The sequence below is a fragment of the Pezoporus occidentalis genome, unplaced genomic scaffold, assembly GCF_034315485.1.
Source record: "Pezoporus occidentalis ecotype Australia unplaced genomic scaffold, CSIRO_AGI_Poc_V1 ctg119, whole genome shotgun sequence".
In the NCBI taxonomy this organism is placed as follows: Eukaryota; Metazoa; Chordata; class Aves; order Psittaciformes; family Psittacidae; genus Pezoporus; species Pezoporus occidentalis.
The window spans coordinates 564,680-583,539 of record NW_026912983.1 but is presented as its reverse complement, the minus strand read 5'-3'; the positions used below and the strand labels follow the sequence as shown (position 1 = coordinate 583,539).

Here is an 18,860-nt window from a genome sequence, read left to right as displayed (position 1 = left end):
GCAAATAGTGCTGGCTGTAACTTTAGATTCCTGGCCAGTGTAATGAAAGATGAAAGAGGCAGTGGTGATACTGCTTCAGAGAAGCTTTTCCCCCTCCCTGTTCTTGAGGGCAACAACTTGCTTCAGTCTCACAAGGGCGTGACATGGAGCTATTTCTTGTGTATCTTCTTGTCCTCGAATATGGAGACTTTCTTTTCAATATCCCAGTAAATTGTTTCTGTGAAGTAAATGGATTGAGATTCCAGAACAAGTACATAGCTGAAATACCTGCATCAAAATGATAGGTGTTTGTGTGGAAACTTTCACTGCTCTGTTCCTTTTTGTCCTCTGACCTCTTGCATACCTCTCTTGCTGGAGGAAGCTGCACGTTCCCTGTCCCTTTTCACCTTCTGTTCAACACATCAGGATGGGCTGTTAGTACATTAAACCCACAGAACCTAATCCTGAGGATATTGTTGGTGTCGAGCAGACTGCTGTAATGCCTTCATGATGGCACCTTGAGTGCTGGACTGGAAAAACAGTGTTTGATGAAAGTCTCAAGTTGATTTGGAGCCTGAGGAAAGCAGCTGAGGTGTCACCTGGAGATGAGCACAATATTGTTTGCTTCACCTACGTAGAAACATTTAAAAGGATCTGCAGGAATTAAAAGGATTTATGAGGATCTGTTTCTACAGTGACATCAGTAGGTATATAAACAGCACATCAGCAAGACGAATCCACATGAGGTAACACCAGGTGAAATGCTTCTGCAGGGAGTGGAGTGCATTACAGGACTCATCGTTTCCTAGCAAATTGCCTTGGAACAGCTTACATGGAGCCTCTGTTCTAGGTGTTTGGAGGTCGGTGTGAAGCAGGAAGAGGTGCGGTGTTAGATACAGAAAGCGTAGTTCGATGTGGTGCAGGGAATGAGGTAGAAGCAGCTTTATGTGGATCCTGGAACATCTGGCAAAGTGGAGACTGAGATGAGCTCTTAGGCAGAAGCTCTTCCCTGTGAGGGTGCTGAGGCGCTGGCACAGGGTGCCCAGAGGAGCTGTGGCTGCCCCATCCCTGGCAGTGTTCAAGGGCAGGTTGGACACAGGGGCTTGGAGCAAGCTGCTCTAGTGGAAGGGGTCCCTGCCTGGATGAGCTTTAAGGTCCCTTCCCACCCAAAGCATTGCATTCTGTTCTATGAGAGAAAAAACCAGGAATGTGTCCCTGCCACTTTGAGCTGTTTTGGGCAGACATTGCTCGGGACAGGTATTGCACTTTTAGATTCAGTTGCCTTTTTTAAGGTGTAGGAAATGACTGTCACTGGGATGACAGTGAGCTGCTGCTGCTGAAAATACAACTTGAGATGAGTACTGACTTTCCTGGCTGTATAGGTTGATGTCACTTCACAGTGGTGGTAGATTTCTGGCCCCGAGTGCTATTTAGGAGCTGTTGTTGCCCCATAAACTGTTACCTGGACAGGCATCAGAGGGGGAAGAGACTGAATTTGCAGGTCAGATTTCAACCTGAGATCTTCCTTTTCACTTCTGTATGTTCTGTGATTGTAGAGCACATGGTGGTTTTTCTAAGGGAGCGCTTCCTAAACTGTGGAATAGTTTGTAGTCATTGGCTCAGATTTGAAGCCTGCAGGTGCTGGGTTATTGCCCCATCACGAAGAGAAGTTGGTGGGTCATCATCTGTGTGAATCCGCAGCCCTGGCATCCAAGTATCCTCTGGAGCATGTCACGTAGAGTTCCAGTCACACTGGAAGCCTGAGGTCTGGTTGGACTGAGATTTCCTCTAGCTATCCTAAAATCCACTCTCAATTTGGTTAGCTAGCATGTAGCTTTGAATTATTGATAAGTATTATTACTTCTAAATTTCTCAGCTTCACTTTCTGCTGGTGTAATTAATTGTTGAAAGTCCCCTTTATTATAACTGCGCTGGGTTGTTTTGCACTGTTGGAACTGAGGAACCTGCTGAAATGGTGGTTTTAATCTAGAAATCTCCATCAGCTTTGTAAAAGTACATGAATACAAGCGAAACCTCCCTCTATTTACTCTGTTAGTAAGTGGTGCACTGTTATTGGGGTGAAATTGAAATGCAGGGATTTGACTCCTGCTCTGACAGTGATTGGCTCCTATTTGACATTGACCCATGTGCTTGCCGTTCTTCCAGATGCTGCCCTTCTATTTATCCTGACAGCTTTGCCAGCTGAGAAAGGTGGCCATGGCACAGTTAAATACAAAGATATGTACAGCATGGACCCTAATTCTTCCTATAAACATGGAAGTTCTGGCAGGTGATTTTCAGGCTGCTAGGAGGTTGATGGGGGGGAAGTTAAATCTGTTCTGGGATGTTTTAAAACGTGAGTTTTCTGCTTGGGCAGAAGGAAGAAATGCAGTGAAAGGGTTTTTCCAGTTGTACATTTGAATTTTGGGAGGGTTTTTTGGCCAGACTCTTGTTTTCTGCCCACGTTGCATGGATTGACCAATGGGCATTTTCACATACGTGTGGTCTTCCCTCAGAAGCTTCATAGCTGAAATGAGCGCGTGTTCTAAGGTGATACTCTATTTCCCCCCTTTGTTTGACTGTTGCCATCATGACACTAGATCATGGTAATAATCAGCTATTCGGCGACAGACTCTCAGCTGCTGTAAACAGGAATAACCTCAGGAGCTGCTTCATGTGTTTGTAAGAGTTCTCTTATTTTTCACACTTAAACCACTGGGTTTTCAACCTTTCTGCATATGTGAATGGTGGTGAGGGAAGCTTGTAACTATCTCTGTTTAGAAGAGATTATCTTTAGGACTTCTGTTTCAATGGAAACAAATATGTTCTTGATCCATTCCTCCTTTAGAAGAGGAGGGGAATAGAGAAAAGGCCTGGATTAGTAGGTGAGTCTTAAAACATGTCAGGAGGGGTAGCAACATGTATAAAAACACTTAAAAGGCATAAAAGCATCACAGAAGGATTTTCTTTGAGGTTGATTGACGGCTGTAGAGAACTGTTTTGACATGCAGCTGAAATCTCTGTTAGTATTGTTCTGTATTATTGAATGTAACAGCAGTTGTAATTAGATTTTATTCTTAGGATTAGAGAGGTGATGAAGAGCCTGGTTTTGAAAGATCAGGTGAATAATACGAAGAGTAGAAAACAATTAAGGCTACAAGACAGCACACCCTGACAACTTCACTAATAACTCATTTTCCATGTATGTGCTGTTCGTGGTAGCAGTAAACAGAAGGTGAACTGGAGAGGAAGAGAAGAGATGATGCATTTACTGAGATCACATTTACTCTAAATGTGGCGGGCGTTGCTCTGTATAGGGGCAGCTGTTGCTGCTTGACAGATGGAGTCTTAAGTGCAGATCAAGGTTGATCTAGCAAATGGATTCCTCTGGCTTTGTTTGGCTCTGGCTATAAATCATGAAGAGCGATGCTAAGGAGGGGAGCGTAATGAGGGGTGAGGGCTTTGTGTCTGGGATTGGGGATGTTGCTTACCCAGCACTGGTCTAACAGGGAGGGTTTTCTATTGCCTTTGTTATTGCGTGGAGTTGTGATAGTGTTTTCATAACAGGTGAGTTGTGCAAGTGGGGAGTTTTAGATAAGGCTTCCTCTATAAGGATGTTGTTAATACTTTATCTGCGAGTCATCCTCTGTTCCATCGCAACAAAACGTGGCTCGGTAACAAAAGGAGGTTTTACCAGTGACTGCTGTAATGAGGTATTCCTAAAAGCAGCATGGATGGTATGAACTGAACTCCACAGCATGTTCCCTGAGAAGCTTGTAATGCAAAATAAAACCACCTTGCCAAGCTGGAGTGGTTTGGAGCCGTTACAGGTTGAATGTAAAACATTACATGGACACCTTATTGACACGATATTTATGTGTGTGTGTTACTACAATAGCTTTAGTTGAAAATCTCTGGTTTCACTAACATGGCTAACTGGAACACAGATGTGAGCAGCACTGCAGGCTGCATTAGGGCATTATTTTTTGCAGAGGATGAATGCAGAAAGATTGTAACCTGAACAAGAAGTAATCCTTTGTGGGGTGCAGGATGCCATGATGAAACCAGGATCTATATAGAATCGTAGAATGGTTTGGGTTGGAAAGGACTTTAAGGTCATCCTGTTCCAACCGCCTGCTGTGGGCAGGGACACCTCACGCTAGACTGTGTTGCCAGTGAGGCAAATGGGAATTTTGAAATAAAACTATGGAAAAACTGGACTAAGGGGAAGGAATTCCTTGAAATAGTGGTTTTCAAGGAGCGAAAGCGGAGTTTGTGGCTGCAGTGAATTTTAAGGCCTGCCAAATTTCAATGTATTTCAATTGGAATAGTGTGAACCTGTAGTGTTGGAATTTACCAGCCCTTTTTCTCACCCCGTGGAAGTGGTCACGTCCTTCATTGACAATCAGATAAAGGAGTGTTTGGTCAATCGCAATGACAACACCTGTGTATGCAGTAAACCCAGTTCTCATTTTAGCTTCTATACCAGGGCCAAGGGTACGCTTTGCTGTGCAGCTCAGCAGTTTGCTTGATGCCAGGTGATTGCTTTAGCTGTTATCTGGAGGTATTTCTGATGAATTGGGAGAGGAAGGCAGTGAAATGTAATCTGTCAGTGTTGTTCCTGGGACTAACCTTTGCTCCTTCGTTCTGGAATACGGGTTTTGTGAGCTTATTTTGTATTCATGAGGGGATGGAGGGTGGATGCTCATAGGTGAGGGAGGTGTTTCTCTCCGGGTTTGACACTCAGTGCTATGTGTAAGCAGGCCAAGTGGAGAGTGTGTGTTCAAGTGAGACTTTGCTTTATATCATCAGTTTTCCAAGGGGAATAGGAAATGAAAGAGGTTAAATACAACTTGAGAATTGATGAAAATAAATTCTCCTTTAAAAGTTATCTCCGTGCTCACGTTAGTGCTTGATGGACCACACTGGTCCTGTATTTATGTCTGCAATTGGATATCCTTTACCCATTGAATTACCTTTTATCCCCTGTCAGATCATGAATCTTGGGCAACCTGTTTGGGTTTCCTTTTGTCCTAAAGAGATGGTTTTGTATAAGGAGCATCTGGTAGAAGAGCATGTGTTGCTTTAAAGAAGCATCTCAAGTAAGCTACAAATGGAAAGATGTTTGCTTTGTTTCAGCATGGGCAGGAAGAACAGGTCTTTCTGGTAGTCTTCTTCAAAGTCCAGAATGTGTTATGGATGCTTTTACCACAAGCAGGAGAGATATTTAAGTCAAGAAAGGATCAGAAACCCTGCTGTAGAAGGAGTGGCTTAGATGTACATAAAAGCTGATAGAGATTTAAGGCTTTTTTCTGTTGTATAGTTTGTTTAGCAAAGAAAGATACCTAAATGTGTTGAAAACAAAGTAAAAACACTTCTGCTGTCAGATCAGCTTTCAGCTGCTGCACTCATTTGCTCTGTATAAAAGGCATCTCAGAGCTATTTGCAAGTTTAATAGGAAAATGGTTTTTGTTGCAGAAAATACGTATTGATCTCTTTAAATACAGCCGTCTTTTCAGTGCTGCTAGGTATTTGCAGGTAGGTGGATATCAGGTTAACAGACAATAGGGAGCTTGCTGGGAGTGTATTTGCATCACAGCAGGCTTTGAGGCAACAGACTGCAGTGTTTGAAATACAGTATCCTGTGAAAATCATCCTCGAGTGACACATTTAGCTTTCCCCTTTTGAACATGTGTTTCTATTCAGGGCTGCACCAACAACTTACAGAATGGATTATCCTCTATCCATTTGTCTAACTGGGGAGAGGAAGTGATGGGCCAGTGAGTAGGGAAATAGTGACGGCTGTGATTTCTAGTTGAGGGCTACACAAATAAAGCCCATCTGTATTTTGATGGGGGATTGCAGTGTGCTGCACTTGAATTATCACAAGGGCAGCTAAGGGAGAGAAGTTAAGCAACCATTTGGTGTTTGCGGTGGGCTTGGGAATAGAAGAGGTCTCTCTTCCAAGTCCTCTTGGTGTGCTTGCTTTGCCTACTAGAGCATGGAGTTAGAATTACATGGTGCAATAGAACTTCTTAAACTCGGTGCCATGTAAAGATGCCAGTTTTCACATGCAGTACAGCTTCATAGGCCAACGCTTGATTCTTTCTCATGCCACCATTGACTCGCTGCTAGAGCTTGGGAAACAGAAGGGAGTGGAGAGCGCATGAGAAGATTGATTCTGTATCTCGAGTGATATAGAATCTCGATCCTTTAATCTCTTCAGATTTTCATGTATATTGGCCAATTGCATGCCCTACTTGAGACATTGCGGGTGTTTTTCAGTTGATTTAATCTTCTTCTGTTGGTTTCTTAAGGCTTGTTAGTAATGCTTGTGTTGAAGGTCTCGGAAAGCATCCATAGCCGTTGTTCCAGTGCGTTGCAATAAAGGACTTTTACTGGGGGGGAAGCTAAGGCTATCTAAATAAAGTGAGGTCATGGTTATGTAAGTGATGTGATACCTTTGTGGTGTTGCTCGGCTTTTGTGTTGTCCACAGTGTGCTTAAAGTGAGTGTCCATGGGGAAATGCATCCAGCTCCGGTTTGAGATGGGTATTTGTAAAATACCAGGAAGAACGCTGGGAGCGATTTACTGCACTCTTAAAACATGAGAGAAGACCATTTTAAATGGCATACATGCCGTAAAGCTTATCTGTTGCTGAAGGAGCTCTTAGACTGATTATTTAATTACTTCTTTTTAGTGGCCTGCATTCTTATTCCTACCCCTCCTCCCTTTTCTTGTGTCTCATTGACAAAGAAAACCACTTCTAAGGCAGGAGGATAGTCCGGGATGAGTTAGTGCCTGAGCATCTCCAGTGCCTTTGCTTTCGGTGGTGTTTCAGCACTCCTTTCTGTAAGGAAGCCTTTGCTTTGTGTCAGAGATGTTGACAGGTTGTGTCTGAGTGCACCTTGAAAGAAGAACTGTTCAGCGTTGCAGGAGAATGCAGGGAAGTAACCGGTGTGGGAGATGATGTAGCTGGGTGCCTGAGCTGCGGAACGGTTGCCTTTATGAAACTGGGAGCTGCAGACTACAATTAGCTGTCATTAATTTTGTTGAAGAGAAATATGTTCCATTTATTGTACAATCAGGAGCCAGGCTTGAATGAGTTTAAATAGATGAAATCTAAATTATACTGACAGTCCATTAAACAGCAGCAAAACCCCTTAAAGAAAATGGATTCGCTATGATACCAGTTTATAATAAAATCATTTGCCAAAGAAGAGCTCCAGTCCAGGCACTGGGAATACTCCTGTGAGCTTCAAATGAACACAGTAAATTGGTTGAACCATTTATTGCAGAGCAGGGCTCTAGCACATTGTTTTCTGACAAGGAGCCAGCAGTGTTGCTTGAAATCTGCTCAGCAGGCAGTGACACTAAAAGATCAGACCAGCAATTTGTTTGTTGTCAGCCATATGGGGGGAAGAGAGGCAAGTGTACAGCTCCCTACCTGTCAGTGGGAATATTCTTCCAGTTAAAACCATGTGTTTGTCATTCCCAGTGCCTTCCTCCCTGTGTTTCTCCCTTGGTTACTAAACCATCATGCCAAGTGTGTCACTGTTAGATACAGTTAAAGGTTTGTTTCCATTACTGACCTTTGTTTCCAAGGGTTTGGTGGCTTTCCTGTAGTTGGAAACCAGGCAAATTCAGATTTCAACATCTAGAATTCACTGATAGTTGCAAATGCACAGACAAATATACCTTTCATTTGGAAGGTATTGCTTGGTTACTAATCATCTGTAACTGCTAATAATCGTGCTCCTTGCCATGTTTAACTATGGGAGGTGGTGGTGAAGGCTGGTGGCATCCAGCTACCTGAGCCGTAGAAATAAAGAGCTCTGCTGCTTGGGGTTCCCACTAGTTTTGGCTTGGGCAGAGGTGTTTGGAGAGAGCAGAATTGCCTCCTTGTGCTTCCCTGGTTGGCAGAGGGCACAAGGACGAGGAAACCTTTTAATTTTAGCCACGGGAATGGAGGACTGTAAATACCATTAAATTCTGGGATGTAAATATCCTGTCATTATTTGCCTATCCCACAACTTGTATTCAGGATATACACATAAATGTGTAAGGAGTATCTGTCTCTCTCTCTCTCAAGTCCTTATATATACGCCTCTGTCAGCTCTATAAATAACATTCTTTGTCTCTCAAGGAATTGGGGTCAATCTTAATAAACAGTTGGAGTTATTTTCCTCCTTTATTTTCTGTCTGGGATGGTTGTGGTGAAACAAACCTGGTTTTGCAGGGCTTGCCTGGACTCTTCCTTTTACACCTTCCCAGCCCTGTCATACCCATCCCTACTGTGGTCTAACTGAACCTATAGATTCAGTGAGAGTGTTGGGATAGGTTCTGTCTATATGGAGTTAGAAGGGGTGGGTGTGAAGCAGGAGTGCACGTGTTTACTGCAGGGCTGTTTACACCTGAAGGATGTTTTGTAGCACACTGATGAGATGGTTGAATATAGAGCACATGTAATTACTGATTACATGAGCCCGGTGATTCAGCTCTTGGTTGTGACTAAGGGTTGATGTATGTACCTACATTGTTAAGAATGGGGGGTTTTATGCATCTGGCATATTGCTTTTCACAACCTATAACACAGACTGTCTAAAGGAAAGCAAAAGAAGGGGAAGAATGTGTAATGCAGTAAAACACTGGGCTGTCAAAGCTGGGAAGTGCATGTATATTGGAATTCCGGTTGCTCACAGCGACACTGAGAACTGAGCTTGTGACAACGGTGGGGGGTCGTAGGCAATTCCTTGACAATGGCTTTCAAGGAATATCTTCCCTGTGGAAGTACGGCGCTATGCGGAGAGCCCGAGGCTTTGTTTCTTGGGTGATGCGTGGACGTAAAAGGATTGTAACTGTGAAGATGGTTACTCCATAAACTGCAGCGTTTAAGCTGATAAAGGTTCATGTGCTCAGAAAATTGAGGTGGTTGCATTATTTTTTTTCCCTCCAGAAGATCTTTAAGGCCATTTATTGGAGCTTTAATTTTAAAAGCAGCTTTTAGTGTGGGAATATTAATGTAACCCTTCAGAAGTAGGGCACATCTGGTGAATATCACAAGCCCAAAGGCATAATGACTCTGTACCATGTGTCGTAGAAATGCTTCATCTCCAGTGGGACGTTTTACACAAAATGGGAAAGTAAGCAAATGCACTTGCGGTTGGAGACAGGCGCTGAATCCTGCTGTGCAGGGAGCTCGGTTTCTGGGCTCTGTTTGCCCATTGTAGAGGCAAAGGTTATGGAAAGAGCCTTTATTTATGCTTACATATCTGTAGGTCAGTGTAGATAATCAGGCATCTCATTTTCTGTCAGCGATACGGTTCTGTCTGTGAAAGGGGGTCAGGAGCTTTGCTTAGCAAAACACATCCTTTAAGTTAAGTTTTCCTCTACGCAGATGATGGAGAAGCCAACACGGAATGTAGCTTTTGGTGTAATAAGGGCTAGAAGAGGGGAAAATGGGAAGGGAAGGAGACTGAAGGGTTTGGAGGCAGGCTAAGGGAAGTACTTCTTAAAGGTTATCACTGCCTTGCAAGTTCAAGGCAAGAGGGAGAAGGGAAGTGGAGGAATAATGGTGATGCAGTGTGCATAGTGTCATTAACTGGTGCTTGTTTAAGGCAACGCCTCTTGCGAGACTGGATTTGAGTCAGATGGGGTTTGGAGAGAGGCTGTCCTAGGGCAGAGAAGAGCAAGCACTGCGGTGGTAGTAGTTGGTGAGGATCTGTTGGCCTTCTGGATTGTTCTGCTTTGTGGCTTGTCCGGGTTTCAGGGCAGGCATGGCTTGCCCTCGTGTTGCTGAAGGTCCGAAGCTGCAGCCAAGTCCACCGACTTACACGCTTCGGAGAGGGCAAACGGGTCACTTGCTTGACTTGGATGAGCAGGCATCAAGTGGAACGGCTTAACTGTGGGCCACGGAGTCATTCATTCTACATAGTGAGATAAGCGATGTTTGGAGTAATGGGTAGGGATGAGCGCGAGGGGAGAGGAGGGGCAGCCATGAGGCGAGAGGGGCAGTTGTGAGGGGAGAGCAGCGGGGCCATGAGGGTTGAGGGGAGAGCAGGGGTGGCTGTGATGGGTGACCATGAGGGGTGGCTGTGAGGGGAAGGGGTGGCAGCTCTACAGAGTAGGCCTCTATGGAGGTACATGGGGGGGGGGTACATGAGCGGTGACTCTGAGTGGAGATCGTGAGGGGCAGCCATGAGGGGAGATCAGTTTGCCCTTAGTGCCATGGTTTAGTGGTGGCCTTGGCAGGCCCTTGACACTGAGCCGTTCGGTTGCGGATGTGTAAATTAGGAGCTCTATAAACAGGTTGGTTTTGTTGGGCTTTTTGAGTAGAAAGGATTGCATGTTAACCTTAGCAAAAAGGAATATCAGTATTGCAGGGACAAATGGATGGCTGAAACACACCTGTATTGTGAATGCCTGTCTAAACTAACAGCTGTTTAACTGACCAGGACTTCTCTTCTGAAGGGAGAATGAGTTTGTGCTCGTTGTGGTTTAGGCTGACAAACAGCCTCAGGCTTCAGGCTTCTATTTCGTGTGAGACCATGTCAGTTGCTATAAACCTGCTAAGCAGCAGAAAAAGTCAGAAGCAAGGGGACTTTCAAGGCTTGATTTGATGGGTCCTTGGGCAAACTGCTCTAGTGGAGGTGTCCCTGCTCATGGCAGGGGTTGGAACTGGCTGAGCTTTAAGGTCCCTTCCAATACAACCCATTCTGTGTTCTATGAACTTGTTTGTGTGAGGAACGTCTCTATTTAGTGATTCTTAAGTATTTTAGTTGTTTCTTTATGACAAATGCAGCCTCTTTTGTAGTTGTCCCAGGGAATAGGTGCTTGGACACAAGCAGCCTGAGCCATAGGGGTGAGAATTGATTGCACTTGTCAAGTCTACACAGAAGTTCTCTGCAGCCATATAGAGCTAAAAGCATTCCAGAAGGATGTGATATGGGGGGGGAAGGTGTAATAGCACATTCCAGTGTGCTAAGGATATGGAGGGGCTGCTCCCATCCCTAACCATTCTGTGATACTGTATTTTTCATGGATGTAAGTCTCATCTATGCAAGTTGATTACATTAGGGAAATGAAACAGAAGCTGTTCTTGCAAATAATGGACTTGCATTTTGATTTTTCTGGTGGATGAGAGATTGCTCTTTATGGAGTCTTTTGAATGGCTAATGTGAGTGCACCCAGAAACGTTCTCCCGCTGGCATTTCTCCCCTTCCTAGCCTTCGCGACATAGCTTTGCACCTGGATTAACTTGTTTTCTTATCTGTATGGCCTCTGTTGCTTTGGAGACATCTTCACTGGGTGTCATCTTTGTTTTAAATCTCGGCAGGCAGCCAGCAGCGCCTCACTTAAGTGCAGTATACTGGTGAGTCAACATGTTTGCTTTATCTATAGTAGATGCCAGATTCTCTTGCCTTTGTGGCAGCCATTTCAGAGGGATGCTTAGCTCTTTATGCTGTGTGCTGTCTGATAACACTCTGAAAATGAGGCTTGCAGAGCGGAGATATTAAGAATAAAAGCTTGGAAGTTGTGTTCTTTGCTGTATGTGAAATTTTGTAGCTTTTTATGCAATTTCCCAATGAATCCTGGAAAAAAATCCTGCAAAGAAGTGATGGAGCATTGTGAAAATGGATGATTCACCTGGGATCCTGAGCAGTTAGTTTGAGTGAGTCTGGATGGATGGATCAGCCAGGGAAATGTGGGATAACAAGTACAGGAGTACTTTGATATGGTTAAATTGCTATAGCTTCTGAATAAACTGAATTGAATCAGACTGCAACAGCGCAAAGAGGCAAAGAGGATGCCTTTGGTGTAAGGTAGCTGAGGTGATTGCATCCCAAGGGAGACTGAGTGTGGGATTTTCAGGGTTATGGATGAAAAGTGCTATATAAGCGTGAGTTACAAGGCAAATAGATATTGTTCTGGTGTTGATGGCTGATTTACAAGTATGACATTTCAAGCTTTTAAAATGTGCATATGTGAGTGTTGCAACAGCTGCTATATCCAGGCTAAGAAATACACAATTTGATATTGATACTTTGGAAAAGGATAGTCGTATTTGAACTAAATGGGCATTCTTCTTGGTTCTGCAGAGACACTGGAGGATGCTATATGAAACTGCTTATTGTTATTTTGTTACTAAGAAAGAAAACAAGATTTTAGTGCATTTTATATCCATGAAGCTTGTATTCCTCTTGAGACTCCTGGTGCAAGCCATTTGGTTCATCCCGTTACTGATAGTGGAAATGTGCAGCATAAAATCCTGGAATGGTTTGGGTTGGAAGGGCCCTGCTGTGAAGCACATTCCTTCTGTATGCTCAGAGGAGCTTTACTGATGAGAATTAAAGTTATGATTTTCTATTAATCCAGATTCTTATCCTGTGTCTGACTTGTGCTGTGAAATAAGCAATAGGCTTTCAGCTTAAAAAGAAAGCTGCTTCATCAAGCTCCTTTGACTTTATCAAGTGCTGTCTCAAAGTGATTAACAGTGCAATTTGTGGTGGATAGGGAACAGTGTGGTGAAGAAGCCTGCTTTACAAATAGTGTTGCAGGTAGAAATGTGACAGCTGGATTTAAAGGCTTTGCTTCAGATGGTTACTATGGCTCTGTGATGGACCACCAAGATAAACCCTCTGTGGGTACCAGGCAATGCATTTGGATGGATGCAAATGCTTTCATTGAAGTTGCATTCCAGCTGCTCTTCATCACTCAGCCCTCAGGTTGTACTTTAGGCATTGGATGGGAGATGTCATCTCTCCTGTGAACTTGTGCTTCATAGATTTAGCCTTTTAGTTCAAGCAATTGCCTAATCTATTCACAACCAGTAGGATTTGTACTAAACAGGTTTTTGTTGCTGTGCAGATGATCTGGTTTAAAAGCCCCTGATACTTGAGTTCTCACAGCCAGGTTCTGGTGACAGTTGAAATGATTGCTTTTAGCTATTTGCTGGCCTTTGTATCCTCTGGGGTTTTCAACCACGGTGCTTGTCATGTGAAGAGTTTCTTTCCTTCTTCAAAGCAGACTTTGTTCAGCCCAAGTCCGTGGTGACCTGCTTGACTCTGATACTTCTGTGCTCTGACCCGAACCACCTAACAACCAGCCTAGTCGAAATCCTGAGTCAGTATAACTGAGAAACACCTGTGCCACATGGAAAACCAGACACAACCATGTAATTCTGGCATATATTGTTCAAGTGCCAGACGCTGGAAATGCCTGGCCCTTTTCCAGCTTGGTTGATGGAGATACCAAGACTCCTCCTGCTCTTCTGATAGTCCTAAAGTAGTGCTACTGAACAGCAGCTGAGTTTCTTTCTTTTCAGTTAATCTTTGAGTTCTTCTCAGTGGTGAGAGGATTCCTGAGTACAGCTTGGGTTTGAAATGCTTAATGAAGGGTTTCTTTTCTCTTCTAGGAGGAAGAGGTTTTATTGCTGTAAACAATGCCAGTGCTTCCTTAGGAAAGCTCTTTGTGCAACATAAGAACTAGAAAATGTCTTGAACAACCTGTAGATTTTCCAAGACGTGAAGCAGGGCATTAGCTGTGTTTTGAAATGTGTATTATAAAACTCAGTCTTCAGAGTTTTTCTGCAGAAATCAAAGGAGAATGATTCATACAATAGCTGATGTGCTTTGTACCTGCTGTCTGCTGAATAGCAGTTACCTGTCAGAATATAAAAGGAGAACACAATGACTGTCCTTTATTTGTTTGGCTTTGCAAGGAGCATCTTTGCCTTCTAGCAATCTGTGTATGAATTTCTGATTTCTAAAGTCATTACCATTAATCAGGCTCTTCTTTCCCACCCTTGCTGTAATCTTATTCTGAGGCACTGCTTTTGTTGGGGTTAGTGCCAAGCCTGGTTTTCATACAGCAGACCTTATTTACCAGCAACCTGGTGGAGTCCAGTTGTCAAAAGCAAACGAATAATGACTCGGTTTCTGTCATGTCAAATGTAACTTGAGAAAGCCCAGTCTCTCCCTGATGTAATTGTGATTTAGTTCCCTGCATTTTGTCTCTGCTTGGTTGTCTTGGTTTTCCTCAGTTAGAGGAGAAAATATGTTGGTGCTCAGCTCTTCATAGCAAGCTAACCACAAAGGCTGTGATTAGTTTCCTGTCTGATGCTGATCTGGTTCATAGGTTGTGACCTGGTCATTGCTGTTAACTAGATGCAGAAGGGTCTTTATATGGGCTTCCTTTTGTTTTTCCAGCAAAATGTCTGTTCTAATGCAAGTCAATTTTGATGCAGTTAATTCCCTTATTTATCATCATAAACAGTTCCTATTTTTAGATCACACTCAGAATAAATTACATGGGATGCAAATGACTGGTGGTTCTTGCTAAGCTGAAGCTGTTTAAGTTAGCCTGGTTTGATGTTCTTTCTTGGAGGTACAGAAGTTAATTGCCATTATTTTACAATCTTCTTTCCTTTAAAGATTGCGTATATATTGAAAGCCGCCGGCCGAATACCCCGTATTTCATCTGCAGCATTCAAGACTTCAAACTGGTAAGGAAAACTTTCACATCTCCTTTTCCCCTGCCCCATTCTCCCGTGAGCTGGTGATATTTCTTAGTCTCTATCTCTTCCTGTAGCTCCTGAGTAAATCTTTAGCTGGTGAAATAGTAGCTGTTTTGCTATTAAGACAGCGATCTGTCTTTGGTATAGACTTGGTTAACTGGGCTGTAGAGTCCAGATTGTGCTCGCTGTCATTTTAAGGTTTGGTAACCCACAGGAATATGAAGTTCGAGTGTTTTTGGGAAATGGTGACTCAGGAAGTTAAGTTCTTCCTGGGAAGTTAAATTTGGTTCTGCCTTTACCTCTGGCTTTATATAGCACAGCTGTGTAAATGGAAGCATATGGGCTGGACTGCGGTGGCTGCTCGATCTCAATTGATGGTGGGCTGACAGCTGGGGATGCAAAGAGAGACTAGACCAGTATGGCAGGTTTGATGTGGGAAAATAGAACATTTAAGAATGCTTTAGCACTTTATCCTTTAAAAATGAGAAGCCAGGGTCTGGAGTTTTGCCTTCCCTGCAAGAGCAAATCAGTTGGAGTTGTGGTTTGACCCTTTTTGTGTGTATTTGTACACTTCAAAGCTAAACATGTTCCTTCCCAGCGTGCTGGAGCTGCACAGAAACCCACTTGTTGCTGCCGCAGTGCAGAGCAGGAGGGCACCTTCCTCTGCTTGTTTGGGACGTCGTGGTGCTTCGGGTGGTGTGAGCAGGGTATAGGGACAGGGTAACTGTTCCTGCTGGTGATCTGGCTGTTGTTGCTTTGTGGAAGGACTGGATGTGTAATAAACTGTCCTTATCAGTGCATAATCTGTAGATACAGATCACCCACTGTGTGTTGCTATCAGAATGCATCTTCCTTTTCCAAGCTTTTTTACTCCTTGCAAGTTTTTGTGGGACCACAGGGAAGGAGAAGGTGTAGGCTTTCTTTCAATCCTGATGTCTGTGGTGGTGCTTGGCACTTGTGAGCATGTGCATCCCCCTTTCTGTCTGCTTTTAAGGGGTTGGATTTGTAGTTACCAGCCTCTAGCACTGGGTTAAGCCACAGTTGCGCTTTTTGCACGTTAGCAGGTGCTTTTGTGCCCGATTGGAATTACAGTGTGGTTCCAGTCACTCTGGGCAATACCTTCCTGCTGAGTTGCATGAATTGCTCAGGATAGTAACAACAAAAGCTGAAGCTTCTGTTGTCAGTATTGGTCTTGTACAGGACATTAAGTCTGTTTGCAAAACTATGTGAGAAGTGCATTGCAGTGTGGTTTGGTACCTTTAGTTGAGTGGTTTCTCTTCTGTTTTCAACATGCAAAGGATATGACATGAGAGTTGCTGGCAGTTCTGCATGTTTTTTCACATGGAATTAATGCCATGGCTTCATGTTTACTTTTGCCTGCTCCGAGTTCTTTGATTTCTTTGGGTTTATTTTCTTACTGACATCATGCATAAAAAAAGAACTTGTAAAAATGGCAAAGCCAACCCCCCCCTCGATGCCAATGATAGCAGCAAAATGAATCTTCAGCGTGTTTGTCACTGTTGGGGGAAAGGGAAGATGTACAGTGGAAGGGACACTGATTCCTCGTCTGGTGCAAGGTGCCAACAGGAAAACAGTCTTGTTTTGCCTTCAGCTAAATATGTCAAGTGAAGCAGGAAAGTTTAAGTCAACAGCTTTGAAATGTCGCCTATTAATTAAGTACATTATCACATTGGTTGTCATAAAGTAGAAGGTTTTGGCTGAGGGTGTGACTCTTACCCTATAGTTCCTGTTGTAGGTGCAGTTCAGGCACACTGTTTATCAGTAGAACGCCATAACAGTCGATGGTGGTGTTCCACTGATAAAAACAAAATGCGTTTAAGAAAAAGACTAAAAAAAACCCAAGGAAAAATAGAGGAGGGAGTTAAAAATGACAAAGCAGATGGTTCATTCTTGAAATAAACTGAGATTTAATTTGCTTTATGCAGGAAGATCTGAAATCATAATTAGATGTGATTGTTTATTGCAGAACTAGAAAAGGGTTCTATCAAGTCTGGCAGTTTCTTCTAGGTTAGTGTTCAAACTTCCTTCATTTGGCAGATGAACGACAGGAGGCAAAGAAGATAGAAGCAAATACTGAAGCAGAGTGGTGTAACCCCTATAGATGCGCTTACTCCTTTTACTTGTATTAGAAACAGCATCATTGGTTAGAACTGTTTTGTCTGCTTCGCTTTCACAAATACCAGTGTGGAAAATGGGGCGACATTACTTGTAACCCAACGAAGTCATGCTACTCCAGAAGCAGATGTTACAAATGATTTCAGAGCAGCTTTGTATTCTCTTGTCTGGACCAGCTGGCTCTCGAGTCAGAAGATGCAATGGTGCGTTAAGGCTTGTCGTGTGGGAAGAAGTGAAGCAATTTGATGAGTCCAGCTTAACTGTGTTAGGAACTGTCATGGGTAACATTTATTCTCCCTTGTCTTTTCCACTTCTGTGGTGCTGGATTCCTTCAAGCTTTCTGGGATTCATATAAATAACTTTGTGGAATTGAGAAGTAAAATACGATGTGTTGTGGCTTGCCCTTATTTTTGGTGGCTTTTGGTACACAAGGACATCCACTAGGGTTTGGAGATGATGAAACAAGCTATCTGTTAGTCATATATATGGATGTTTATCAGCTTGTCTTTCTCCTATAATTGTGAATACAATTGGTAACTTCCATTTGTTGGGGAGCTAACAAGTTTTGGTTTGTCTCAGTCACGTGTAGAATATTCTTAGTGAGAAAGCAACGAGGAATAATTTGTCCTGCTTTAAAGCCTTACTTATGGCTTGCAAGCATGAAGGTTGCAGCAGGATTGCTTGCAGCTTGTAGGTATGTGAACTTTGAATGGCTTTTGTAAGGTCTGCCTTCTTGTTGTTTAAACTGATGTTGTTAAAACTTGGGTCCTAACAGTTTACTGCTCAGTTCTGAGTTCAGGTTTGTCGTATGCTTTCGAAGGCTTAAGACCAGGTCTGGGAAAGTCTCTTACATTGAGTGATTCCTGAAGGGTCGCTTGCAGGGATCCTGAGCCTTTGCACCTTCCATTGGATTCCATTGAGGAAGAGAGGGCACTCAGCAGCCAGGGGGGCAAAGCCAGGAGTTTCCTGATAATCTTGTGACCAAGTTGCTTGTCTTTAAACGTGACTTGTACAAATAGGGTGGTGATGTAAATATGAATGGAAGATACTTCAGTAGCTTGTGGCCCCTCAAGCTCCTTGGTGTTACTGCACAGGGTTATCTTGTGGCTTTAGAATTACTGCTGAACTGAGACTCGTTTTAATGAACTTTTAGGGAAGCACACTCACTTTCTATCCCTGTTGTTCAAAATGATGTGTGCTACGGAAAGCACCACGGGGAGAAACGGTTGTCTTTAAGGAAGTTCTCATTTGTGTCTTTTTTAGTGGAAGATGCCACAGCAAGTACAAGTTCATTTGCTTTTACTTTGCCTTGCCACAGAATGACAACTGGTGTGAAAAATGCCTTTTAAAGAGATACAGTTTCTTTCTGGTCTAATGGGTCTCTTAAAACCCAAGGAAATTCAGTGCTTGTTCAGGGCCCAAGCAAAAGGCTGGCAATCAGGAGGCAGCAACAGTGAGTAATTTTAAGGAGCAGTGTGTTGGATCTCTTCTGTTGTTCTCATCTATCTGAACTTCGCTTGAAAAAGGCAGGTGGATGGGATGCAGGAGCTGGGGGGAAGGAAAACTCACGCACATGTTTCAGCTGCTGGCTGCACACAGAGATGCGAGGGGTTCAAAAGCCAGCTGCCCGCCCTAGGAGCCTTTTGGGTTCGAAAGTTGGTAAGAATTGGGATGGATGAGGGAAGGGATAACAGGGAAAACACACGAGTATTTTTCCTCTCTTTTCAATGAATGAGAAGTGCTGTTTATCCATTGCACCAGATGCCTCCTTAAAGCACTTTACAGTGTTCTGGCTTTAACAGGTCATAGTTTCAGCGTTTGCTTCTGAGCTATCCTGTTTTAGCACAAGCAAGAACTTTGCTGCACGTTTTTGTTGTCCCTGCCCACGGCAAGAGGGGACATGTATTTCTTTTAACCTCTTTTTAGTGCTAATTCATTTTGCACTGGATTAATACTATCCTCTTTCAGGATTCAAGACCAGATTATCCTTAAGGACTTGGATTAGAAATGAAGCAATGCCTAAATCTGGGTTTGGTTTATTGCCTCATATGTTTTTATTGGTTATTAGGTCTTTCTCTTCCATTGGGGGTTTCCAATATTAGCTCTGAATTACCATGTAGTATGTGCTCTCCTTCCTTCCAAGCAGGAGCACATGAGGGCAGCTGAACAAGAGGTTGGGTTTAAGTGGTCTTCTGTAAATCTGGATTATGGTTGGCTTTAGAGCAACTTC

The 18,860-nt window shown here is 43.4% G+C and overlaps 1 protein-coding gene across 8 annotated transcripts in view; it reads left to right on the top strand.

Moving 5' to 3' along the window:
* The window catches only part of RERE (arginine-glutamic acid dipeptide repeats), a 222,245-nt gene that overhangs the window by 72,514 nt on the left and 130,871 nt on the right, over positions 1–18,860 (top strand). For 7 of the 8 annotated variants that reach the window (XM_062604094.1, XM_062604088.1, XM_062604103.1 and 4 more), the window contains exon 3: positions 14,412–14,482. The exons of the other annotated variant lie outside the window; for it this stretch is intronic. In XM_062604094.1, coding sequence (XP_062460078.1) covers positions 14,412–14,482 — 71 coding nt within the window. The remainder of the gene's footprint in view (positions 1–14,411; positions 14,483–18,860) is intronic. 8 annotated transcript variants of the gene reach the window in all.